The sequence below is a fragment of the Ovis canadensis genome, chromosome 14 (assembly GCF_042477335.2).
Source record: "Ovis canadensis isolate MfBH-ARS-UI-01 breed Bighorn chromosome 14, ARS-UI_OviCan_v2, whole genome shotgun sequence".
Classification (NCBI taxonomy): domain Eukaryota; kingdom Metazoa; phylum Chordata; class Mammalia; order Artiodactyla; family Bovidae; genus Ovis; species Ovis canadensis.
Window position 1 is genome coordinate 47,556,659 of NC_091258.1, and position 22,201 is coordinate 47,578,859.

Sequence of the window (22,201 nt, forward strand, 5' to 3'; positions counted from 1 at the left end):
CGAGTAAGAGAAGAGGTTTACAACCTTTCAGCCCACACTGTGCCCTGACAGCCCCAGTACCGTGAGACTGGCCATAGTACTGATGACAGAGTGGCGGAGACAGAGGAGAGGGACAGGGTAGGTCACTGAACAGCTGATCCCACTAAGGGATTGTAAGTAAAAAAATTCGGGAGACCCCTGTAAGTTAACAGGCACTTGAGAAAACAGGTTTGCTTAACTACAAAACCAAGCAGGGTTCCTGAGCACCAAAACCGTGCAGCACAAGCATGAGACGTGCCCCAAGACAGTCAAACAATGGCGCAGGAGACCCACAGCCTGCCTGGGAGCTCAGCAGGTTATGGCCCCTAGGACATGCTCTCTGCACACCTAAAAAGGCAGTAATTTATGGAAAGGTGACATTTCAAAGTAAAGATCCTCACTGTGCTGAGACCTGAAATAACATTTCCACAGTCCCATGACCATCTTGGCTTAATTAGGTAGGGACAAAAAAACTCCCCCACTCAACCTGGAAGAGGAGCTGATGATGGAGGCATGACATCTATTAAAAAAAAAAAAAAAAGTGGTCTTTTTCCCCTCCCCACTTTTCCTTTGATTTTAAAACTGTAGCCCTCTCACCCAGCTGCTTATAACCCTCACAAGCATCCGGTTCTAATAAATCACTTCTTATCTATCACTTTGCCTCTCGCTAAATTCTTTTTGCACTAAGACATAAAGGACGGGAACTCTTCTGTGGAATGGTTTAGTCACTAAGTCGTGTCCAACTCCTGCAATCCCATGGACTGTAGCCCACCAGGCTCCTCTGTCCATGGGATTCTCCAGCCAAGAATACTGGAGCGGGTTGCCATTTCCTTCTCCAGGGGATCTTCTCGACCCAGGGATCGAACCCAGGTCTCCTGCACTACAGGCAGATTCTTTACCTTCTGAGCTACCAGTGAAGCCCCTTTGGAGCCCCCTGAATTATGGGGCAGCTACCATCTATAGAGAGCCTACTGCGCCAATCATACAACTCCCAGTGTCTCACTGGGTCCTAACCTAATTAGGATCCAAGACACCTCTAATAAAGGGCCTCGAGGAAGTTGAGTTCTAGAAAAGATGAGTTTGGCATAATGAAAAATATATATTTGGTCTTTGTCCCAGATTCCTTAACATTTCCTGAGTGCCCTTAGTTGCCCTTTAACCTGTGGAGTCTGCATTAACTCCAGGAATTAGTGTCAGAACTAAACTGAATTGCTGAATACCCAAGAGAGTCCCCATGGTCAGAGGAGCCAAAGGCAGACACGACTGAGCGACTAAGCACAGCACAGTTGGTCTTAGAGAATTACTCAGTGTGGAAAAACTACACAGATTTGGTGTAGGGGAAAAAAAAAACCACCTATATATTTGGTGTTAAAAGTGGTGTCAGAAACCACCACACAATGAGTCAGAGCAAAGCCTCAGGACTCTGCAGGTGGCCCCTCTGGGTGGCTCCAGACTGCTCTCAGCTCACCAGAGCACCCAGCCTGGGTTCTCAGGGCAGGAAACACCTGTCCTGACCTGAGGACAGCAGACACCACAAAGGCCATCAAAGGAGGAACATAAGAGGAAGAAGAAAAACAGACTCTGGTGTCATCAGAGGCAAGAGGAGAGAGCAGGGCAGGAGAGAGACTGAGGGCGCACTCCAGGGCTGAAACAATTGGTGGGGGGCGGCGGGACTGGGAAGAGGGCTGAGGATCCAGGAGCACAGCCATCCCCCAGTGATCCTGACCAGAGGACTTTCAAGGACGGAGTGTCGGGGGGAGTGGATGGTAGAGGGGAAAAGGTAGTCCCCATGTTTGGAAGAGACACATGGGAGGCTTGTAGGGTGTTGACACTGTCCTAACTCTTGACCCAGGGGTCTGGCTACACAGTCTTTATCATTCTTCACTAAACGGTACTTTGACTTCTACAGATTTCTCTGAATATGCTGTATTTGACAATAAAAGCTGAGAAGGGAGATCAGGAAGTAGGGAAGTAGAGCAGACATGTGCGGACCTCCCTCCTCTACAAAGTCTGACTGAGCTTCCAGGGCTGGAGGGCTCTGACTGCCAGCTATGGGAGTGGGAGACCCTGGTAGTCAGTGGTAGGAAAAGGACGGAAGGACGGAGGGACAGGGTGGGAGAGGAGGCCAGGGGCACTACCCAGTCATCTGCCCCAGCCAACGCCATCCTAAAGAAAAGGAGGGATGTTAACTTTCCAGTGAAAAAGATGCATTTTGATACAACCCCCAACATGTGGTTGCCAACCAGTGGAAAGACTTTCACGGTTAAAACAGAAAAACTAGGTATTTAAGAAAGCTCACCAAATAGGTATTTCTGGAGATAAAGTCCTGAACAAATTAATTAGAACCTGAAGTCTTTTTTGTTGTTATGGTGATCTGGGATCAGGGGTCCTTTTAAAATTAACTGTTTATTTATTTATTTATTATTTTGGCCACACCACACCGCTTGTGGGATCTTAGTCCCTCAACCAGGGATTGAACCCGGGCCCACGGCAGTGAAAGTGCAGAGTCCTAACCAGTGGACTGCCGGGAATTCCTGGCAATTCTTTCTCTAAAAAAAAAAAAAAAAGGAAGGTGTACAGCAGAGTGACTCAGTATTTTTGCAGATTCTACTCCCTTAGAAGTTATTGTAAGAAAATGGCTATAATTGCCTATGTTATACAGTTGAGTGAGGTATGAAGTCTTCTAACAAATTTATGGCTGTCAAATAAGTAGATAAGACAGAATTCAGGGTGTGAAGTCAAAGCTGGTGAAGTCTACAGGAGAATGACATGGCTGACAGACACCAATGGCCTCTGACTCACAGTAAAGTTACTATTTCTCATACTGGCAGCAGTGCCCACTGGTTTGGAGCCTTTGTACACACGTGTCTCATTTCATTCTTAAAACAACCCTATCTGCACTTGAGGCTCTAAGTGACTTGCCCAGGGTCATATACAGCTCTTAAGAGCCACCTTGGACTTGAATACAGACAGGGTAGCCTAACTCAAAGCCCCTGGGTCTTAACCATCTTAGTAGCTGCTTTTTTGTCAAACAGGATCTCTGGTGTGGTTTTATTCACAGCCCAGCCCAGCGCCTCCCTCAAAGGTATTTATTTTGGCCTTAGACACTCTAGCAGAGTGTCTAAGAAGGCAATGGCACCCCCCTCCAATACTCTTGCCTGGAAAATCCCATGGGTGGAGAAGCCTGGTAGGCTGTAGTCCATGAGGTTGATAAGAGTCGTGCACGACTGAGCGACTTCACTTTCATTTTTCACTTTCATGCATTGGAGAAGGAAATGGCAACCCACTCCAGTGTTCCTGCCTGGAGAATCCCAGGGATGGGGGAGCCTCGTAGGCTGCCATCTATGGGGTTGCGCAGAATCGGACACTACTGAAGCGACTTAGCAGCAGCTGCAGAGGCAGACACTAGGGGTCTGGGTTTCCAATGTACCCTACCCCATGACGATGACCTTGCCCCCACGGAGCCTGCATGCTGGTTGGGGGAGGTTTGCGAGGTACTCTTGCACTGCCTGTTCGTTACAGTCAATTTAGATCACAACACTGGAAGCATTTTCTTTAACATAGACTTTATCTTAAAAAGAGCTGAGACACTAAAACCTGTCACCAAAAACTGTGATGAAATGCCTCCAGTAAATCTTGAGGTTTTAGAGCTTATTTCTTCCTTTTCAATGTCAGGATGAAACCAACTTTTCAATGGACAACTTTTCTAGCCCAGTTCTCCTTTTATTTTTCTTCCTAAAAGGGTCTGAAGGACGCAGACTGCACTCTGTCAGGAAGATGGTCACCTCTTGGTTCCCCCACTGGAACACCATGGGAGTGGCCCCGCCAGGCAAGGCGACCAGCCAGGCTGCTTCCTCCAGGCTCCAGCGCTCCAGGCCATGCTTTTCAGTGCTGCGGGCCCGGCCAGCAGGAGAGGAGCCCACGTGAGCGCAAGTGGGCTCAGAGCCCCTCCCCCGCAACCCGAGGCAGCTGATAGGGCCTTCCTGTGTCTCCCTGACTGGCTCTCTTTGAGATCCTGCACGTGCTTATTTGCAAAGAAATATCAAGACAACAAAGTGCTGTTAAGTTCACTCTCCTGCTTGGCACAGCAGGGACAAGTCACACAAGTTCAGGAAAGGGGGCCTGGGAGTGACCGGCCCTGAGCTTCCCGTGCCGACCAGAGACTAAGGGCCGTCAGAGTTAAGAGGCCCAAACCATGGAGAGCAAAGGACACATTTCCTCAAGACTCGCTGATGAACCCAGCAAACCCTCTGGGGCCTCCCAGCTGCTCTGAATTTAATAGTAATAATATTTCCTAGGTTTCACAAGTTAATGGCAATTTCATTCATATTTTCAGCTCTTCCCGAATCAGCACTTTTGCAAACAGCTTTCAGGTCCAGTGTGAAAATATGCAAATGTATTCATTCCATGCTCTCTTTCCCATATTCTATAAATATCAACATTACCAATCGTCTCAAAGGATCTCCAAATTGAAATGACATCTTTAAAGTCAGAATAATCATTATGTTTCTGTCATTAGTGAAGGTCCCATTAATTCTGCAGTCATGTTATTCAACCCAGGATGGAAATTTAAAATTTCACAGTTGTATTACAAGGGAATACTTATGTATCAAAATGAACCAGTCCCAAACATGCCATGGAATGGTTCCTCATTTTCCTGGGAGCCGTGGAGCACTCGACTTGATCCTTTCCTAGTCAGAGAACATGACTTTTACTCACTGTCAGGTTCCAGTTGATCTGGGGAATTCTCATGTGAAGGTTGAGACTGAACAGAATCAGCAAGACTCCGGTCACCACAAATGCACTGCAGCTCACAAACTCAAAAAAGTAGAGGCCTTCACACGGGGAGCATTCCATGATGGTCTCTATGCAGATGAATGCGATCAGGGCCAAGACCTGGGAAGAAAATTGCAAACACACATGAACATGTATGGTTAGCACACATCTGTGGACACACGTGCCTGTCGCCTTTAAATAAAACTCAAATGCCACCACAACACAACAACCACGGAGCTTTCCCCTGGGGACGGCAGTATCACAGACAGGAAGGTGACCTGATCCAATTCTTACGTAAGAATAGGTACATGGGCGTTAATGAAAGGGTCAAATTCCACATGTGAACAACCATGCCACCACAGAACGCCGGCACCAGGCTGGCGCGTGCAGCCCCCGTGAGGAAGCAGAGAGGAGCAGGCTCACAGCGCTTTCAGTTCTGCCTCTGCCCCACTAAGTGGACGCCGCCTCTGTGCATTTCTCACTCACAGTCTCTATTAGAGTGATGTCAAACATTAACAGGGCCGGGTCCTGGTGGTGTCCATGTTAAAATATTTGCAACTACCCTTCTGGTTCAGCTGATATCACACAGGCTGACTGAGACTTGTGTGAGGTCTGACTATGAGGCTGACTGAGACAGCTTTAGAAGGACTTGTATCAGTTCAGTTCAGTCGCTCAGTCGTGTCCGGCTCTTTGCGACCCCATGAATCGCAGCATGCCAGGCCTCCCTGTCCATCACCATCTCCCGGAGTTCACTCAGACTCACGTCCATTGAGTCCGTAATGCCATCCAGCCATCTCATCCTGGGTCGTCCCCTTCTCCTCCTGCCCCCAATCTCTTCCAGCATCAGAGTCTTTTCCAATGAGTCAACTCCTCGCATCAGGTGGCCAAAGTACTGGAGCTTCAGCTTTAGCATCATTCCTTCCAAAGAAATCCCAGGGCTGATCTCCTTCAGAATGGACTGGTTGGATCTCCTTGCAGTCCAAGGGACTCTCAAGACTCTTCTCCAACACCACAGTTCAAAAGCATCAATTCTTCGGCGCTCAGCTTTCTTCACAGTCAACACATTACAATTACAGGCCTTTTAAGCACACACTTTCTGCTCCCAATGGCTCTCCTAACTCTCTACAGAACCAGACACTTTAATTCTCCATCTGAATCATATGCCTGACTTACAATCAAATCACAAAAAAAATAGTTTATATAAGGGAAACTCCAGAAAAAAAATTTTTTTTAACCCCTGTAATTGGCAAGAAATAATACACTCTACTGATGAGTTACAAATGTTTCTGGTATGCTAACTTCAACCATATTTGTGTGGGAAGATAACACCTACATTCTTACATATTAAAATAAAAACGGTTTCAAGAATATGCAAATCAGATAGGCCATGCAACACAGGAGTGCACAGAACAGACAAAATTCCCTGTTCTTTAGCTCATATGCTAATGAAGAGTTTTTTTAATTAAATTTTAAAACGTATCATATTAGACAGTGATAAGTACAAAGGAGAAAATTCAAAGCAGGGAAGGAAGATGAAATGTAACTAGGACAAGGGTGTTGGAAATTTTAGGCAGAGTGACCATGGAAGGCCTCTATGAGAAGGTTCTAGATTTACTACAAAGTTCACTTTAGTTTATTATAAAGTTATTAAAGGATACAATTGAAGAGTCAGATAAAGAGATACACAAGGCAAAGTCCAGAAGGGTCTCAATTACAGGAACCTCTGTCTGTCTGGAATTTGAAGTGCACCCACCCCCAGCACTTGGATGTGCTTTGGCTCACCAACGTGGAAGATCAATCCTGTTCAAGAGTTTTTATAGAGTTTAATCTGGAGTCCCCTTCCCTTTCCAGAAGTCGTGAGGTAAGGTTAAAAGTTCCCACTCTCTTATCACCTGGTTGCTTCCCTTGGCAATCAGCCCCCATCCTTAGGAGCTTTCCAAAAATCATCTCATTTAACACAAACTCAGGTGTGGCTGAAAGAGATTTGTTGTAAATATAAAAAATATAGACATCAAACACCTCTTATCACTTAGGAAATTCCACAAGTTTTAAGAGCTCTGTGTCAGAAATGGAATGAAGACCAAATACATATTTCATTATTCCAAATCACAGTATCACAAGAGTTAGACATAAATACACACACATACACAACTACAGACATACAGTAATACCTACTGATAGGTGTTTAGGTGGTCTGTAATACTCTAACATAAACTATACACTGTCTTAAAAAATGTGGGTGTGTTGGGTCTCAGTTGTGACTTGTCGACCTTCTCTTGTGGTGCTGGGGCTTCCCTGGTGGCTCAGATGGTAAAGAATCCACCTGCAATGCAGAAGACTGGGGTTTGATCCGAGCTGGGAAGATGCCCTGGAGGAGGGCATGGCAACCCATTCAAGTACTCTTGCCTGGAGAGTCCCCACGGACGAAGGAGCCTGGCGGGCTACAGTCCACAGGGTCGACAGAGCCGGACTGAAGGGACTAAGCAGCAGCAGCAGCAGGCTCGTGGGGTCTCAGTTCCCCGAGCAGGGACCTTATCGTTTATCCATTCTATATACAATAGTTTGTATCTGCTAATCCCACACTCCCAATCCGTATCTCTCCCATCCCCTCTCCCCCTTGTCAACCACAAGCCTATTCTCTATGTCTGTGAGTCTGTTTCTGTTTTATACATTGATAAGTTCATTTGTGCTATATTTTAGATGCCACATGCGTCAAAGAGTGTTCTCCCTATGTTTTCTTCTAGGATTTTTATGGTCTTACATTCAGGTCTTCAAGCCAATTTTTAAATTTTTGTATATGGTGTTAGAGAATGTTCTATTTTCATTCTTTTACACAGAGCTGTCCAGTTTTCCCAGCACCACTTACTGAAAAGACTGTCTTTTCTCTATTGTATATTCTTGCCCCCTTTCTCATAAACGAACCGACCATAAATTCTAGTAAGGAGAATACTTTTTTTTTTGCCTGCCTTTTGGTACAGCAAATGTCAAATTTCCTCCAGCACAGTCAAATCTAACAATCATTGTTGAAGTAAAACCTATCTAATAGCCAATAAGAAAACAGAGACTCAAGTAGTCCAGTGGTTAGGACCCCGCACTTCCACTGCAAGAGACATGGGTTTCATTCCTGGTTGGGGAACTAAGATCCCGTATGCTGTGTGGCATGGCCAAAAAGAAAACAGAGACTCAAAGTTACACTGGAAGCCAACAGCTTCGAAGCACCTACAGAATCAAAAGCAATTCAACTTATAACAATTCCGCAGTAAACAAAGATGCATGTAAGACTGTACAGAGATGTTAAAAAAGATGTAAATAAGGAAGAACCATTGCATTTGCTCACCAGGGGATCACAGGTGCACCCTGGAAGAGAGTCCGTTCTGCGTAGCACCTACCAACTGCTCAGGAGTAAATATTTGCTTGACAGGTGTTGATATTAACAGGTTGTCAGTGCTCTGTAACAACCTGAAGGGTTGGGATGGGGAGGGGGTTCAGGAGGGAGGGGCACATATATGGCAATGGCCAATTCATGTTGATGTATGGCAAAAAAACCATCACAATATTGTAAAGTAATTGGCCTCCAATTAAATCAAAAAACAAAACAGGTTGTCAAATTTCCACAACCATGGCTAATTATGGCTGCAACATCAAAAAGTGTGGATGGGGGCAAACAGCTGGCTGATTAAGATGACATAAAACTTTAAAAATAATCCCCTGTTACTACTGGTGGGAGTGAAAACCATCAGGACCCTTCTGGAGCACTGTGCTAACAACAGTATGGTTCACAGTACAGCCTGTTCTCTGACTTCCGGGCTCACGGTAGAGTTGGAGATTGGGGCTGAGTTTCCCAGGGCGAATTTATTTTCAGGATGATGAAGCTTGTGCCTCAACTTCCCATCCATTACAATGCCTTTTGCCAGTAGTGATGCAGTAACAGTGGGCGTTTGGGGGAGTCGGTTAATTGGAAGCTGAGTGAAAGAGACTGAATTTGGGTCTAGCGGTCGCTTCCACGGACAGCCACTTAGTCTTCCCTCTGCAGCAATGGCCTCTAGATATGTGCTGATCTGACATCATGATGAAGAAACAGGCCTTAAAATTCACAAGATCAACATGCCCTTCCATGCCAAGCTAGAAGTGTCTGAGTGGCGAAGGAAGAAGGGGTTTGAAATCACAAGGGGTCAGAAGCTAGAATTTTTTAGCAGGAGAATTCTTCAGATCATCAAATGCGTGAAACAGTCGTCAGCGGACAATTCTCTTTTCATCGGTGCCTAAACGGAAGTTATTTCAAAACAGGGATATACCCCATAAGGCACAGTATCCAATTATAAACACACTGTACCTTTCCTCCCATTTTGGTGGGCATCACATGAAATAGAACTGATGAGAATTCCGGGACTCATAGGGCAGAAACCTGCAGCAGTACTATAAAGGGAAAATACCTATGCGTGGGAGATTAATATAATTTATGTGGCCAGTGTATCAGATCACATTATGAAGTATCTGACAAATCTTGGACTGACAAAGTCTGACAGTCCCAAATGAAATGCACACAAAGCTGCCTCCAACGCACAGCAACAGCCTGAAGAGACAAACGTTCCAGTGACAGCCTCCTACACACACCCATCAGTAAGTTGACGTATGCAGTGATAGAGTACATTGATTGTGTAATGACATCACCCGACACAAGGGAGTGGGCAAACTAAAGCTTGAATTGGCCGGTGTGTGCTATGTCCCTCAGTCATGTCCAACTCTTTGCCACCCCATGGACTATAACACGCCAGGCTCTCTGTCCATGGGATCCTCCAGGCAAGAATACTGGAGTGGGTTCTCCAGGGGATCTTCCCAACGCAGGGATCGAACCTGCGTCTCTTGCATCTCCTGCCTTGGCAGGTGCATTCTTTACCACTAGTGCCACCTGGGAAGCCCCAGATTGCTCTGATGTCCTCCTAAACTTCAGATCAATTTTTGTGCACTTTTTCAAAATTAACTGATCATACTAACATTCAAATACCATCTATCTTAACAGCTGCTAAGTCACTTCAGTCGTGTCTGACTCTGTGCAACCCCATAGACGGCAGCCCACCAGGCTCCGCTGTCCCTGGGACTCTCTAGGCAAGAACACTCGAGTGGGTTGCTATTTCCTTCTCCAATGCATGAAAGTGAAAAGTGAAAGTGAAGTCGCTCAGTCATGTCTGACTCTTAGCGACCCCATGGAATGCAGCCTACCAGGCTCCTCCATCCATGGGATTTTCCAGAGTACTGGAGTGGGGTGCCACTGCCTTCTCCGTATCTTAGTGGAGGCAAAAAAAAAAAAAAAAACCAACAGAAGGAAAATACTTCTAAAATTGGTAATTTTGTGTGCTTCTCATTCTTAAATACTATTGTACCTAGTTTTATATTGTTAATTCTAAACCTTTTTCCTTAAGAGTGGGTCTCCAAAATTATATGAGTCTCAAGCCTCTCAAAACCTGGCTCTGCTTCTGAGTTTGGACAAAGAAAGGTGAGTGGACAAGACACCTGTTACCTCTGGCTTCCTTCAGGAACTGTGAGCAACTTCATGATGCTTCTCCTCCAGCTGGCCAGTAGTGTTTCTGGTGGGGGTGGCCTCTGAGTGAGGCTGATGGGCAGCCAGTTTCCCACTGACCTGAGATGAGCACATGACATGGGGGAGAAGGAAACCTCCCTTGTCCTAAGCCATGGAGATTTTAGGTTTGTTTGTTACTATGGCATACTCAAGCTCATACTGACTAAAAAGGGCACCCTGGCATAGAGTTAAACCTGCACAACAGGTCTTGGGTATTTACTACAATGAAAATTTTTGCAGGATAGATACATTACTATACCACTCACTGTTGAAGATACCAGACTCAAATGGTTTTACAGATCAATTCTTTTTTTTTTTTTTTTTGGCTGTACAGCTTGTAGGATCTTAGTTCCCTGACCAGGGATGGAACCCAGGCCCCTGCATTGGAAGCTCAGAGTCCTAATCCCTGAACCACCAAGGAATTCCCTACAAATCAATTCATAACAGACTATTAAGGTAAAGATATTGACTATATTATTTAAATTTTTTAAAAACAAAGAAAAGTATAAAACGTTTGGAATTTCAGGGATCCATCTATGTGGCAGGACTGTGGATTTTTTTTTTAATTTAGGCTTCTGTTACTTTCCAAAATTTCTACAATAAGTATGTGTGGTTTTATTTTTAAAATTAAATAATTTTAAGTGTAAACACTTTGGGGAAACATCCATATTTATTAGGAGCTACATTTTAGTGACTTCTAAGAATCATTTATTTGTTTTGAAACTAGTCATGAATATTTTAAAATGATATTATACACTTAAAGGGAAAATGAAAGTTACCCTCCAAAATCCACATCAGTCCCATTTCTTTATCAGAAAAGTTCATTATCTCCAAGGCCTAACATATGATATGCTTATGTATATATATGTGTACATGAATGTATATATATATATGTGTGTATATATATATATATACATCTGAATCTTATACTTTGTCGTACACCTGAAACCAACATAATATTGCTCATTTCATTAAAAAAAGAAAGGAAAAAGGCAGCCTGGGCTACCCAGGTGGCGCTAGTGGTAAAGAACCCGCCTGCCAATGCTGGAGACAAAAGAGATGCAAGTTTGATTCGTGGGTCAGGAAGATCCCCTGGAGGAGGGCATGGCAACCCACTCCAGTTTTCTTGCCTGGAGAATCTTCATGACAGAGGAGCCTGACGGGCTACAGTCCACAGGGTCGCAAAGAGTGGGACACGACTGAAGCAACTTAGCATGTACACACACACACACACACACACATGCTCTCACCAATGGGATGGCAAGGACCCTCCCCCCTCACACCTAAGGGAACAGTACCTGTGCATCTATGAAAGCATCTTGCAAGATTAGACAAAATCCTAACCTTCCATGATCACCAGTTTATCAAAGGATTTCATAAAGCTTATTTAAAAATATACCTACAAGCAAAAGTCACAGCTTTTAAAAACAATTTTCAGGAGTCTTAAAAACCACCAGGTGTAAAAATGACTCTCCAGATTCGAAGATGTCTGGAATAACGTTAATCTGCATGGCTCCTATGTAGTCACACGGCTTCTTCCCCGACCCTGACAGCTCAGTGGCACCTGGGGCCTTGCTGTGCTCAGAATCTCTGTTCCAACCCAGCCACCACACCCCAAAATACACAGACAGGTAACTAACCAGGTACCAGGGGCTTGGGGCAGGGTTGGGGGTGTGGGTTGAGGATCACTGAGAGTTTGGGGACCAGCAGGAGGCTCTAGAAGGTTTTCTGGAGAGCAGCAGAGTCAGTGAATGCTTGTGTCTGGCGGTGGTGCCTTGCTTCCACACTGAATTCCTTAGCTGGGGGTGAGGTGGAGTGTAGGCACAGAACCTAGCCCCTCACCCAAGTACTTTTGTTTTAGTGGTTCCTAAACTCTTCTGTTCAAGGAACAGAACACCTGTTTTTATTTTTATTTTTTGGCCACACTGTGTAGCTTGTGGGATCTTAGTTCCCGGGTATCTTAGTTCTTCGACCAGGAATGGAACCCGTGCCCTCAACAGTGAAAATGCGGAGTCCTAACCAGACCACCAGGGAATTCCCCAGAACACCTGTTAATAGTCTCCTGGTCCAACACTCCAGGAAGCATAGTTTGCAAATCATCAGTCTGGTTTATGCATTGGGAAAATATTTCTGTTGTGCTTTAAAAAAAAATTATTTTAAGTTTGAAAACAACTACTGCAGGCTGACTCTTCCAGTTACAGAGCAGCAGTCCTGAATTCACACAGAGTGCTTGGCTGCGGCCCCCACGGCCACCCAGCCTTGGGTTTTCTCACGCTAAGCTCCATGCTGTTTCCATCATAATGACATCCCTCCTGGTCTTGGGGTCCTCGGAACACATGAGCATGTTAACCTTTCTGAAAAGCCTCACAGTCAAAAACCTGTTTACCTTCATCTGACACATGGACTACATGACCTGAACAAAAAATGGTTTTATTTCTCAGGATTCCTATTAACACTACTTAGCAGTGTGTGGAGGGAAATGAGTTTGGGAAACACAAAAAGGGTGTGCTGGTAAGTATGCAGCTTTGTTAGGTCACTCACAATTTAAATGCACAGATAAAACAGTGTCAGCCTTTATTTTTGGGGCTCCAAAATCACTGCAGATGGTGACTGCAGCCATGAAATTAAAAGACGCTTACTCCTTGGAAGGAAAGTTATGACCAACCTAGACAGCACATTCAAAAGCAGAGACATTACTTTGCCAACAAAGGTCCGTCTAGTCAAGGCCATGATTTTTCCAGTGCTCATGTATGGATGTGAGAGTTGGACTGTGAAGAAAGCTGAGCACCGAAGAATTGATGCTTTTGAACTGTGGTGTTGGAGAAGAGTCTTGAGAGTCCCTTGGACTGCAAGGAGATCCAACCAGTCCATTCTGAAAGAGATCAGCCCTGGGATTTCTTTGGAAGGACTGATGCTAAAGCTGAAACTCCAGTACTTTGGCCACCTCATGCGAGGAGTTGACTCATTGGAAAAGACTCTGATACTGGGAGGGATTGGGGGCAGGAGGAGAAGGGGACGACAGAGGATGAGATGGCTGGATGGCATCACCGACTCAATGCACATGAGTTTGAGTGAACTCCGGGAGTTGGTGATGGACAAGGAGGCCTGGCGTGCCTCCCTAGGGTCGCAAAGAGCCGGACACGACTGAGCGACTGAACTGAACTGAACTGAACTGAATCTACCTAGAGGGACGGGGTGGTGAGGGTAGTGGGAGGGGGGTTCAGAATGAAGGGGACACATGCATGCCTGTCACTGAATCATGTTGATGTATGGCAAAAATCATCACAATATTGTAAAGTAATTATCCTCCAATTAAATAAATGCACAGAGTAAAACACAGAAGCTCATTTACTCATCAGGGTAGCAACAACCAAGGACCTGTTAACTGATACACACACACACACACAAGCAGGGTTCAAAGTACCTTCAGAATCAGACCAAGCTCTCATCAACTCTGGCACACTCAAAATTAAAATATCTCTCTTCCCACCCGTGGGGCTACCCAGGTGGTTCAGTGGTAAAGAATCAGCTGCAGTGCAGATGTGGGTTCATTCCCTGGATTGGGAAGATCCCCTGGAGAAGGGAATGGCAACCCACTCCAGTGTTCTTGCCTGGGAAATCCCATGGACAGAGGAGCCTGATTGTTACAGTCCATGGGGTGGCCAAAGTGTCAGACATGAACTAATGACTAAATAACAACAACAACTTCCCACCAGTACTGAAAACAACATCTGAAAGATGAGCACATTTGGCATTTAGTCACAGAGATCCAACAGGTGAGTTGTTAAAATGCCACTGCACTTCAAGAAGTTGTTCCATTCTAACCACTCTCAGCGGATGCTCAGTTGGGGTCCCTGAGACTAGAACTGCAGAAAAAGGCATAGCAGGTCTTTCCCTTCCATCTTTCTGAGTCTGGAGACCAGGGAATTTAAGCTGCTCTAAAGCGGGCCAAACGAGAGATCACCCTAAAGCATAAGCAAGCTCTCAGGTCAGCATAGTACGCAAAGGGTCTCAACAAGCTAGTTGTGCAGTAGCAGTGCTTCAGAAAGACAATGGCTTGCATTTAGGCAGCATCAATAATGTAATGAGGATGTTCTCAGGCCTCATGCTGGGCACAGTCCATTTGTCATCTCTCTCTCTCTCTCTTTTTTTAAAAATATTTATTTGGCTGTGCCAGTCTTTAGTTTCAGCACAGGCGGTAGTTGTTCCCTGCCCAGGGATTGAACCAGGGCCCCCTGCATGGGAGTTCGAAGTCTTAGCCACTGGGCCACTAGGGAAGCCCCGTTTGTCATCTCTGATACTCATGCCTCCCCATGAAGCCAGCGGGTACCCAGAAGCTCTGTCCCAGGGCCCAGAGCTGGTCTCTCCACATACCTCTCTTCTATCCCAGATGCCTAGTGGTGGACTCATCCAGGGCCCAGAACCTCCCTAACCCTAGGCCATGGGAAAAGGCCTCCGTGCATAATTTTTCTTCAAGGAACACAGTAGGAGACACTATGAGCCAGTCAAGAGAGTCTCTGACAGAACACACAGCTTGATTACTCAAAGGGATCCAACGACAGCCGCATCTCAGTTTTCCTAAGAAAAATAATCCCTGAGTTGCTCCACTCAGGGAGGTCATCCATCCCATGAGTTAAAATACAACCCTCCTTCCCCTGAGACAATAGAGCCAACAAGCAAACACATTTTGGTTCCGAAAGAAAGGAGCTAATTACAGGTGTCAATCATTTAACCTGCAATCAACGTTTTTCCCCCACGATCTCTGGTTCCATTATTTTTCTCCAGTGAAACAATGTCCAAGCTACAGACCTGAGAGATGCAGAAATTACAAGGAAACTACCTGCTTGGGAAAGGCAGGGACGCCCCCAGGAGCTAAAGGCACCCAGCCTGGCAGGGAACACGAATTGGGCAGTAGTTAAGCAAGGGAGCCAAGGGGGGCCAAGGCATGTAAGTTTCTGACTGTTGAGCAGAAAGGGAGAGATGAAGACAAAACAGGGAGCCTGCTGAGGGCTCAAGGCAGTGAGAAGAAAAGCAGGGACTGGGAGGCCAGCTCTACCAGGCGCGCTCCAGGCTGTGCTTGCTTCGAACCTCCGAGGGCTTTGTTTTCAGAGGACAGAAGGGTTCGGGCTGCTGCTGCTCCAGAAAGCTGTCTGTTGGTTGGCCTGAGGCTGGCCCATGTCACAAGGCCGACTCCAGCCAGTACTGTGACCTGTTGTTCAAACTGGGTTCTACTGTGTAAATAAGTTTGCTATTTTGGAATCCCAAATCCATATGTAAGTTAAGAGCCAAACTCAGCAGACTGCACTTCCATTTCTTTTTCTGGCAAGACTCTTACCTTTACCATAAATTATTATATTTAAAACAGCGTGAGCTCTAGGACACACATACTAAACCCACACATTATTTGTTGGCAATGGCTGGCCACAGTCTGTCAGTCTCAGACCAATTAAAACAGGCTTCTTTGGGGACATTCAGTGACTGAGAGCACACAAACAATATTATCCAATGAAGTGCAAAAACATTTCCTTGTCTTTTTTTTTTTTTTTTAAAGTCTAGAAAACCTTATGTGGTTGATGATATAATTGCACATGATTTCAGAAAACCACAGGACGGTCAGCATCTTTCCTGCCAAAAGAATGCCCACAACATTTTACTGCAAAAGCCACCCTGCCCCCAAAGCTGCGTTTTCAGACCATGTGAATCAGTAATGGAGCGAAAACAATGCGCTTGTAGAGGACACAGGAAACAAGCCCTTCAAACCATACGCATCTGAAGATGTTTGGAAGCTGCTGGCGTCCGGGCTTTCTCTGCCCCCTTCCCTTCTAGTGTCCTAGCTTCTTGGGCGGAGCTGAAATCTCAGAAAGCAGTGTCATATCACCAACATGATTCAAAAACGCAAAACCTCTCCCCCCCCCCCCCGAACACTGTTCCTTCCTCTCCCTGCTTTAATCCCTGAGCACCTCCTACCCCAACATCTCTGACAAACTACCTCAACAGATGTGAAGAACAGGACAGCTTTTCTCAGTGAATGAGAAAGCAGGAGGCCATGAGCAATTTTTTGCTAAAGATTAACTGAGGCCAAAATAGAGATGTAAATGGTGTGCCTGAAGAACTATGGACAGAGGTCCATAATATTGTACATGAGATTTTGAACAAAACCATCCCCCCCAAAACAGAAAAGCAAGAAGGCAAAGCGGCTATCTGAGGAGGTTTTACAAATAGCTGAAGAAAGAAGAGAAGCAAAAGGCGAGGGAAAAAGGGAAAGGTCCACCCAACTAAGCCCATAGTTTCAAAGAACAGCAACAAGAGACAAGAAGGCCTTCAATGAACAATGCATAAAAACAGAGGAAAACCACAAAAGGGGAAAGACTAGAGATCTCTTCAGGAAAACTGGAAATGTCAAGGAAACACTTCACCCAAAGATGAGCACAATAAAAGACAGAAACGAAAGAGACCTAGTAGATTGAAGAGATCAAGAAAAGATGGAAAGAATATATGGAAGAACTGTACAAAAAAAGATCTTAAGGAACCAGATAACCATGATGGTGTGGTCAGTCACCCAGAACCAGACATTCTAGAGGATGAAGTCAATGGGCCTTAGGAAGCACTGCTGTCAATAAAGCCAGGGGATGCAATGAAACTCCAGTAGAGCTATTCAAACCCCTAAAAGATGATGCTATCAAAGTGTTGCACTCAACATGTCAGCAAATCTGGAAGACCCAGCAGTGGCCACAGGACTGGAAAAGGTCAACCCTCATCCCAGTTCCCAAGAAGGGTAGTACTAAAGAATGTGCTAACCACTGGACAATTTCACTCATTTCCCATGCTAGTAAGGTTATGCTTAAAATCTTGCATGCTAGGCTTCAGCATGGGCTTCCCTGGTGGCTCAGACAATAAAGAATCTGCCTCCAATGTGGGAGACCTGGGTTCGATCCCTGGGTTGGGAAGATCCCCTAGAGGAAGACATGGCAACCCACTCCAGTATTCTTGTATGAAGAATCCCCATAGACAGAGGAACCTGGCAGGCTGCAGTTCATGGGGATCACAAAGAGTCAGACATGACTGAGCAACTGAATGACAATAGAGAATTGCATATTCTAAGAGGCCAGGAAGAAGTCCACCTGGAAAAGCCCAGCACAGCCCTAACAGCCCCCAGCACTGCAGCAGCAGCATCCAGCTGAGGAAGGGTCCCAAAGGAGAGAAGCCTCCTTAAGTGGCCACACCCCAGGGCCTTGCACATATATTCAGGGACTTAGACATTCAGGTACCTCCCCCTGCACCCTAGCACACAGATCCAGGCACTGGATTACAAATTCAGCACAGTCTTGGTATACTGGTGTCCCCAGCACCGAAGGCAATAAGGACAGTGCCCTCTAGAATGTGTGACCCCATGGCCCTCCTCAAAAATCCAACATTTGCTGGGTCTTCCCTGATGGTCCAGTGGTTAAGAAGAATCTGCCTGCCAGAAACCCACATAAAAGTGTAAAGCAATCTTCCACCAATTAAAAAATAAATAAAATTTTTAAAATAAGCAAAAGATTTAAAAAATGAAGAAGAAGAAGAATCCGCCTGCCAGTGCAGGAGACACCACCAGTTAGATCATTGTCCGGGAAGGTCCCACATGCTGCGGGGCAACTGAGCCTGTGCGCCACAACTGCTGACGCCCACGAACTCCAGAGCCCTCAGTCTCCAACTGCTGAGCCCATGTGCCTGTAGCCTGCGCTCTGCAATAAGAGAAACCACTGCAAAAAAAAAAAGAAAAAGAGACGAAGAAGTAACCGCAGTGAGAAGACCAAGCACTGCAGCTGAGAGAGTAGCCCCTGCTCGCTGCAACTAGACGAAGCCTGCGTGCAGCAACAGAGACCAGCACAGACAAAAATTGATAGATAATAGATACATAACATTTTTTAAAAATTCAAGATTTGCTGAGTCCTTCTACCACAGGTCACATGCTATGCTGGGCAGTGTCACAAGATTCTCTCCTATCACTTAACCTGCACCTGTTTCTGGGAGGAACATGGTTGGTTTGCTTGTTTTTAATTGAGATGTAATTCACTCACATCATAAAAATCATCCACTTCAAGTGTACGCAGAATTCAGTGGTTTTCAGCACATTCAGTGTCATGTACCCATCATCATTATGTAATTGCAGGATGTCTTCATCACACCAAGAACATCATTTCCAAGCCCCACCCTATTGATAAGGAAAATGAGGGAGCAATGGTAAACAACCCAACCAGGATCAGCAAGTCTCTGGCAGAGCTGTGGCGAAACCCAGTCCCTGAACACCTCACAGCACTTGCCGCCGCTGATCACCCTCCCATCCACCCTTGGCTTCCGGTCCTTCCTTCCCATCCTACGGCCCTGCAAACAGTGGGTGCTCCCCGGGGCAGTTCCCCCTGCTGCTTTCTCACTAGATGTGTGTACCCAACAGATTTCCCTGACCCCGACTCCCACTCCCAAATCTGCTTCTCTAGTCCGAGCTCCCATCTAAGCCCCGGATGCAGGCTGCACCTAAATGTCCCCAGTCACCCACAAATGTGAACACAAAACTCCCTCCCTGATGCAACTAATGGCATCGCCAGCCGTAAGCAATAGTCACTCAGCATAGTAATTACAGAGTTGGGGCTCTAGGGTCTCATGATCCTGAGTTCTAACTTCAGCTCTGCCACTTACTAAAAATAGCTCGGTGCCCTGGGCACACTGCTTCTCTTCTCTGGGCCTCTGTGGCTGCTGTGAGGATTAAACACTGTGAGACACTTAGCCGCACACCCAGCACACAGTGAGTGTAAAGTACAATAAACAGCAGCCCTTGTCCTGACTGTGCGGAAGGTCCGGCAGAACTCACACACAATCCAGTCTTCATCAAGCTGACTCTGGTGGGGAAATGTGTCCAGGCTGCAACATTTGTCAGAATTTCCTTGTGAGGGACAAATGATATTCCATCATACGTGTATACCACACTCTGTTTAATCCATTCCTCTGTTGATGGACACTTGAGTTGCTTTTATCTTTTGGCTATTGTGAATAACATTGCTATGAAAGCGGCTGTAGAAACATCCCGTTTGAATCCCTGCTTTCAATTCTTTTGCATTCTACTCAGGAGTAGAACTGCCAGCTGTTGTTCAGTTGCTCAGTCGTGTCCGACTCTGCAACCCCATGGACTGCTGCACACCAGGCTTCCCTGTCCTTCGCTACCTCCAGGAGTTTGCTCAAACTCATGTCCACTGAGTCAGTGATGCCATCCAACCATCTCATCCTCGGTTGCCTCCTTCTCCTCCTGCCCTCAAGGCAAGAATACTGAAGTGGTTTGCCATTCTCTTCTCCAGGGGAAATGCTGGATCATATGGTATTCTACTTGTAATTTTTAGGAGTTAAAAACTTAAGCATAAGAGAAAAAGAAATGAAAGTATAAAAATCAAAGTAGTTAAGTAAAACCCCTTAAATCGCAATAGAAAATATTAATATGAAATTATTTCTTTTTAAAAATAGCTGTATCCATTGAAAAGGGCTAGAAACAATAACTCAATAATGATAAGCACCTCAAGTGTCCAGAACAAGGTTCTGAATATTATTTCCCACTAACAGGAATGGAAACTTCTTGGAGAAATGACTGATTCCAGGCGTTCAGCAGGACAAACACAAGATGAGCATGTCAGAAAGCAAGGATGCTCCAAAGACTACTGGGACTAAGGATACAAGTCAATTTGAAGGGGCTCCCAATGGCCAAGAGGACGATACAAGCATCAAAATATTGATTCATTAATTTATGTATTTCATTAAAACAACACCCAAATCTTGGTTTCTAAATACCATTCTTTTTCACTGAAAGGAACCAGGGTTCCTTGGAGCTGAGGTAGAAGAGTTTGAGATGAGTCTTTAAACCTTGTGTTAGAGAGTGAAGTGAACGTGTCTAAAGGGCACTAGAGCCAGTTCAAAGGGGCTTTCATTGGCCAAACCCAGGACAATCTGATCAAATTAAATAATGACAGCTAAGTATTAAAACCCACTGATAACATCTGAACTCATGAGTCTACACTGATGTAAACAAACAGGGAAGAAGGGAAAACTCTTCCTTAAGATTGAAAATCCTGCTAATAAACACGAAGGAATGATGGATTCATAAAATTTCCATTACTGGCAACTGTCATAAATAATACTTGGTTTAAGCAAGAATCATCAGTGGATATTAAAAACACTGAGTGAAAGCTGGAGAAGTTATAGGATATTTACAGTCTAAAAGTATCTCCCCCACAAAAACAGTTACTAATGACATAGGAAAAAAACAACTTCACAGCAGAGAAGTGTGGCACACATCACTTTAAAAAAGGTCATCGGGAATGCACCAAATCAGCGTCCCTTGCCTCTGAGGTGATGCGCTGAGAAGAATGCATCATCATTTCTGTGGCATTTCTGACGATACCACACAACAACCAGAATCGAGACAGCAGACAGCCTCAGACAAACCCAAACTGAGGGACTTTCTACAAAATAGCTAGCCTGTATTCTTGCAAAATGTCAATGTCATGAAACACAAAGGCTGATACTCCACACTCAAGGAGATTGAAGGGACGTGACGAGTGAATGCGACACCAATCCAGGACATTCTCGTACCATGAAGATCAGTTTTGAGACAATCAGGGAACACAGCTCCGGTGTACAGGTTAGCAACTGTATCAGGGTTAACTCTCTGACTTCCATCGTTGCACTGAGGTTACATAAAAAGTGATCTTGTCTTTGAGGATTCTGAAGTATTTCAGGACAAAGAGGCATCAAGTCTGCAACATATCCTCAAAAGATTTAAAATATAAAAATACACAGATCCACATGTGTACATATATACATGTAAACAGGGAAATAGAAAGGATAAAGCAAAAATGTGGTAAAAATTAAACATTTGGAGAATCTAGGTGTGAGTATGTATGATTTTATACTCTTGCAATCCTTATGTAATACTGAAATTATTTCAAAATAAAGTCTTTTTAGATGACCACAAAATATTGAAATATATTAAATACATAAAAAGTCACAAGTTCCCTGGTGGCTCAGACAGTAGAGAATCTGCCTGCAATGCGGGAGACCCAGGAAGATCCCCTGGAAGAGGGAACAGCAACTCACTCCAGTATTCTTGCCTGGAGAATACCAAGGACAGAGGAGTCTGGCAGGCTACACTCCATCGGGCTGCAAAGAGTCAGACATGACTAAAAAACTAACACCATATCACAAGTTTGTATGGACATTACAAGGAGGAAGAACCCATTGTTCAACTGTGGAAGTTGCTAAAGCATCAGCTTGTTATTAGGAACACCAATAAGTAAAGGAAAAAAATCAAGCATGTACCCTGCCTTTCCTATATAAACTGTATTTCAGGGTAATCAAATGGATGATGAGGGCAAGTTCCTTACAGAATCCCAGCTAACAAAGGCGGAAGGACTGATAGATTTAGAGAATCACCATTGTGTGATGGACCAAGGCCAGAGTTTCTCAATCCACCTAAAAACTAGATGGTTTTAACTTTGCTGGACTCAACCAAAAACCTTCTTTTTCTGAACGTTCACTTATCAAAGTCATTCTTCTAACTTCAATTTGAGTCAGTCTCCACTAAAGCTTTCTCTGGCTCTTTCTTCTGCCAAACCAGTCTTCTCTCTCTCTCTGATTTCCTGTAGCATTTGGTCTCTGCTAGTGGTTCACATCCTTGGTTCATCGTTTCAAAATTCTGATGCCCACACTATACCACCCCTGCACTCCAGGTTTTCATGAACTCAGCAGTACTGACACTGTGGGCCAGATCGCTTGCTGCAGGGATGGTCCTGTGCACTGCAGATGTCT

At 45.1% G+C, this 22,201-nt stretch overlaps 1 protein-coding gene across 1 annotated transcript in view; it reads right to left on the reverse strand.

Annotated features, from left to right (window-relative positions):
• CMTM4 (CKLF like MARVEL transmembrane domain containing 4) overlaps positions 1 to 22,201 on the reverse strand; it is a 73,502-nt gene that overhangs the window by 7,156 nt on the left and 44,145 nt on the right. The window contains exon 2 of the mRNA XM_069548939.1: positions 4,738 to 4,914. Coding sequence (XP_069405040.1) covers positions 4,738 to 4,914 — 177 coding nt within the window. The remainder of the gene's footprint in view (positions 1 to 4,737; positions 4,915 to 22,201) is intronic.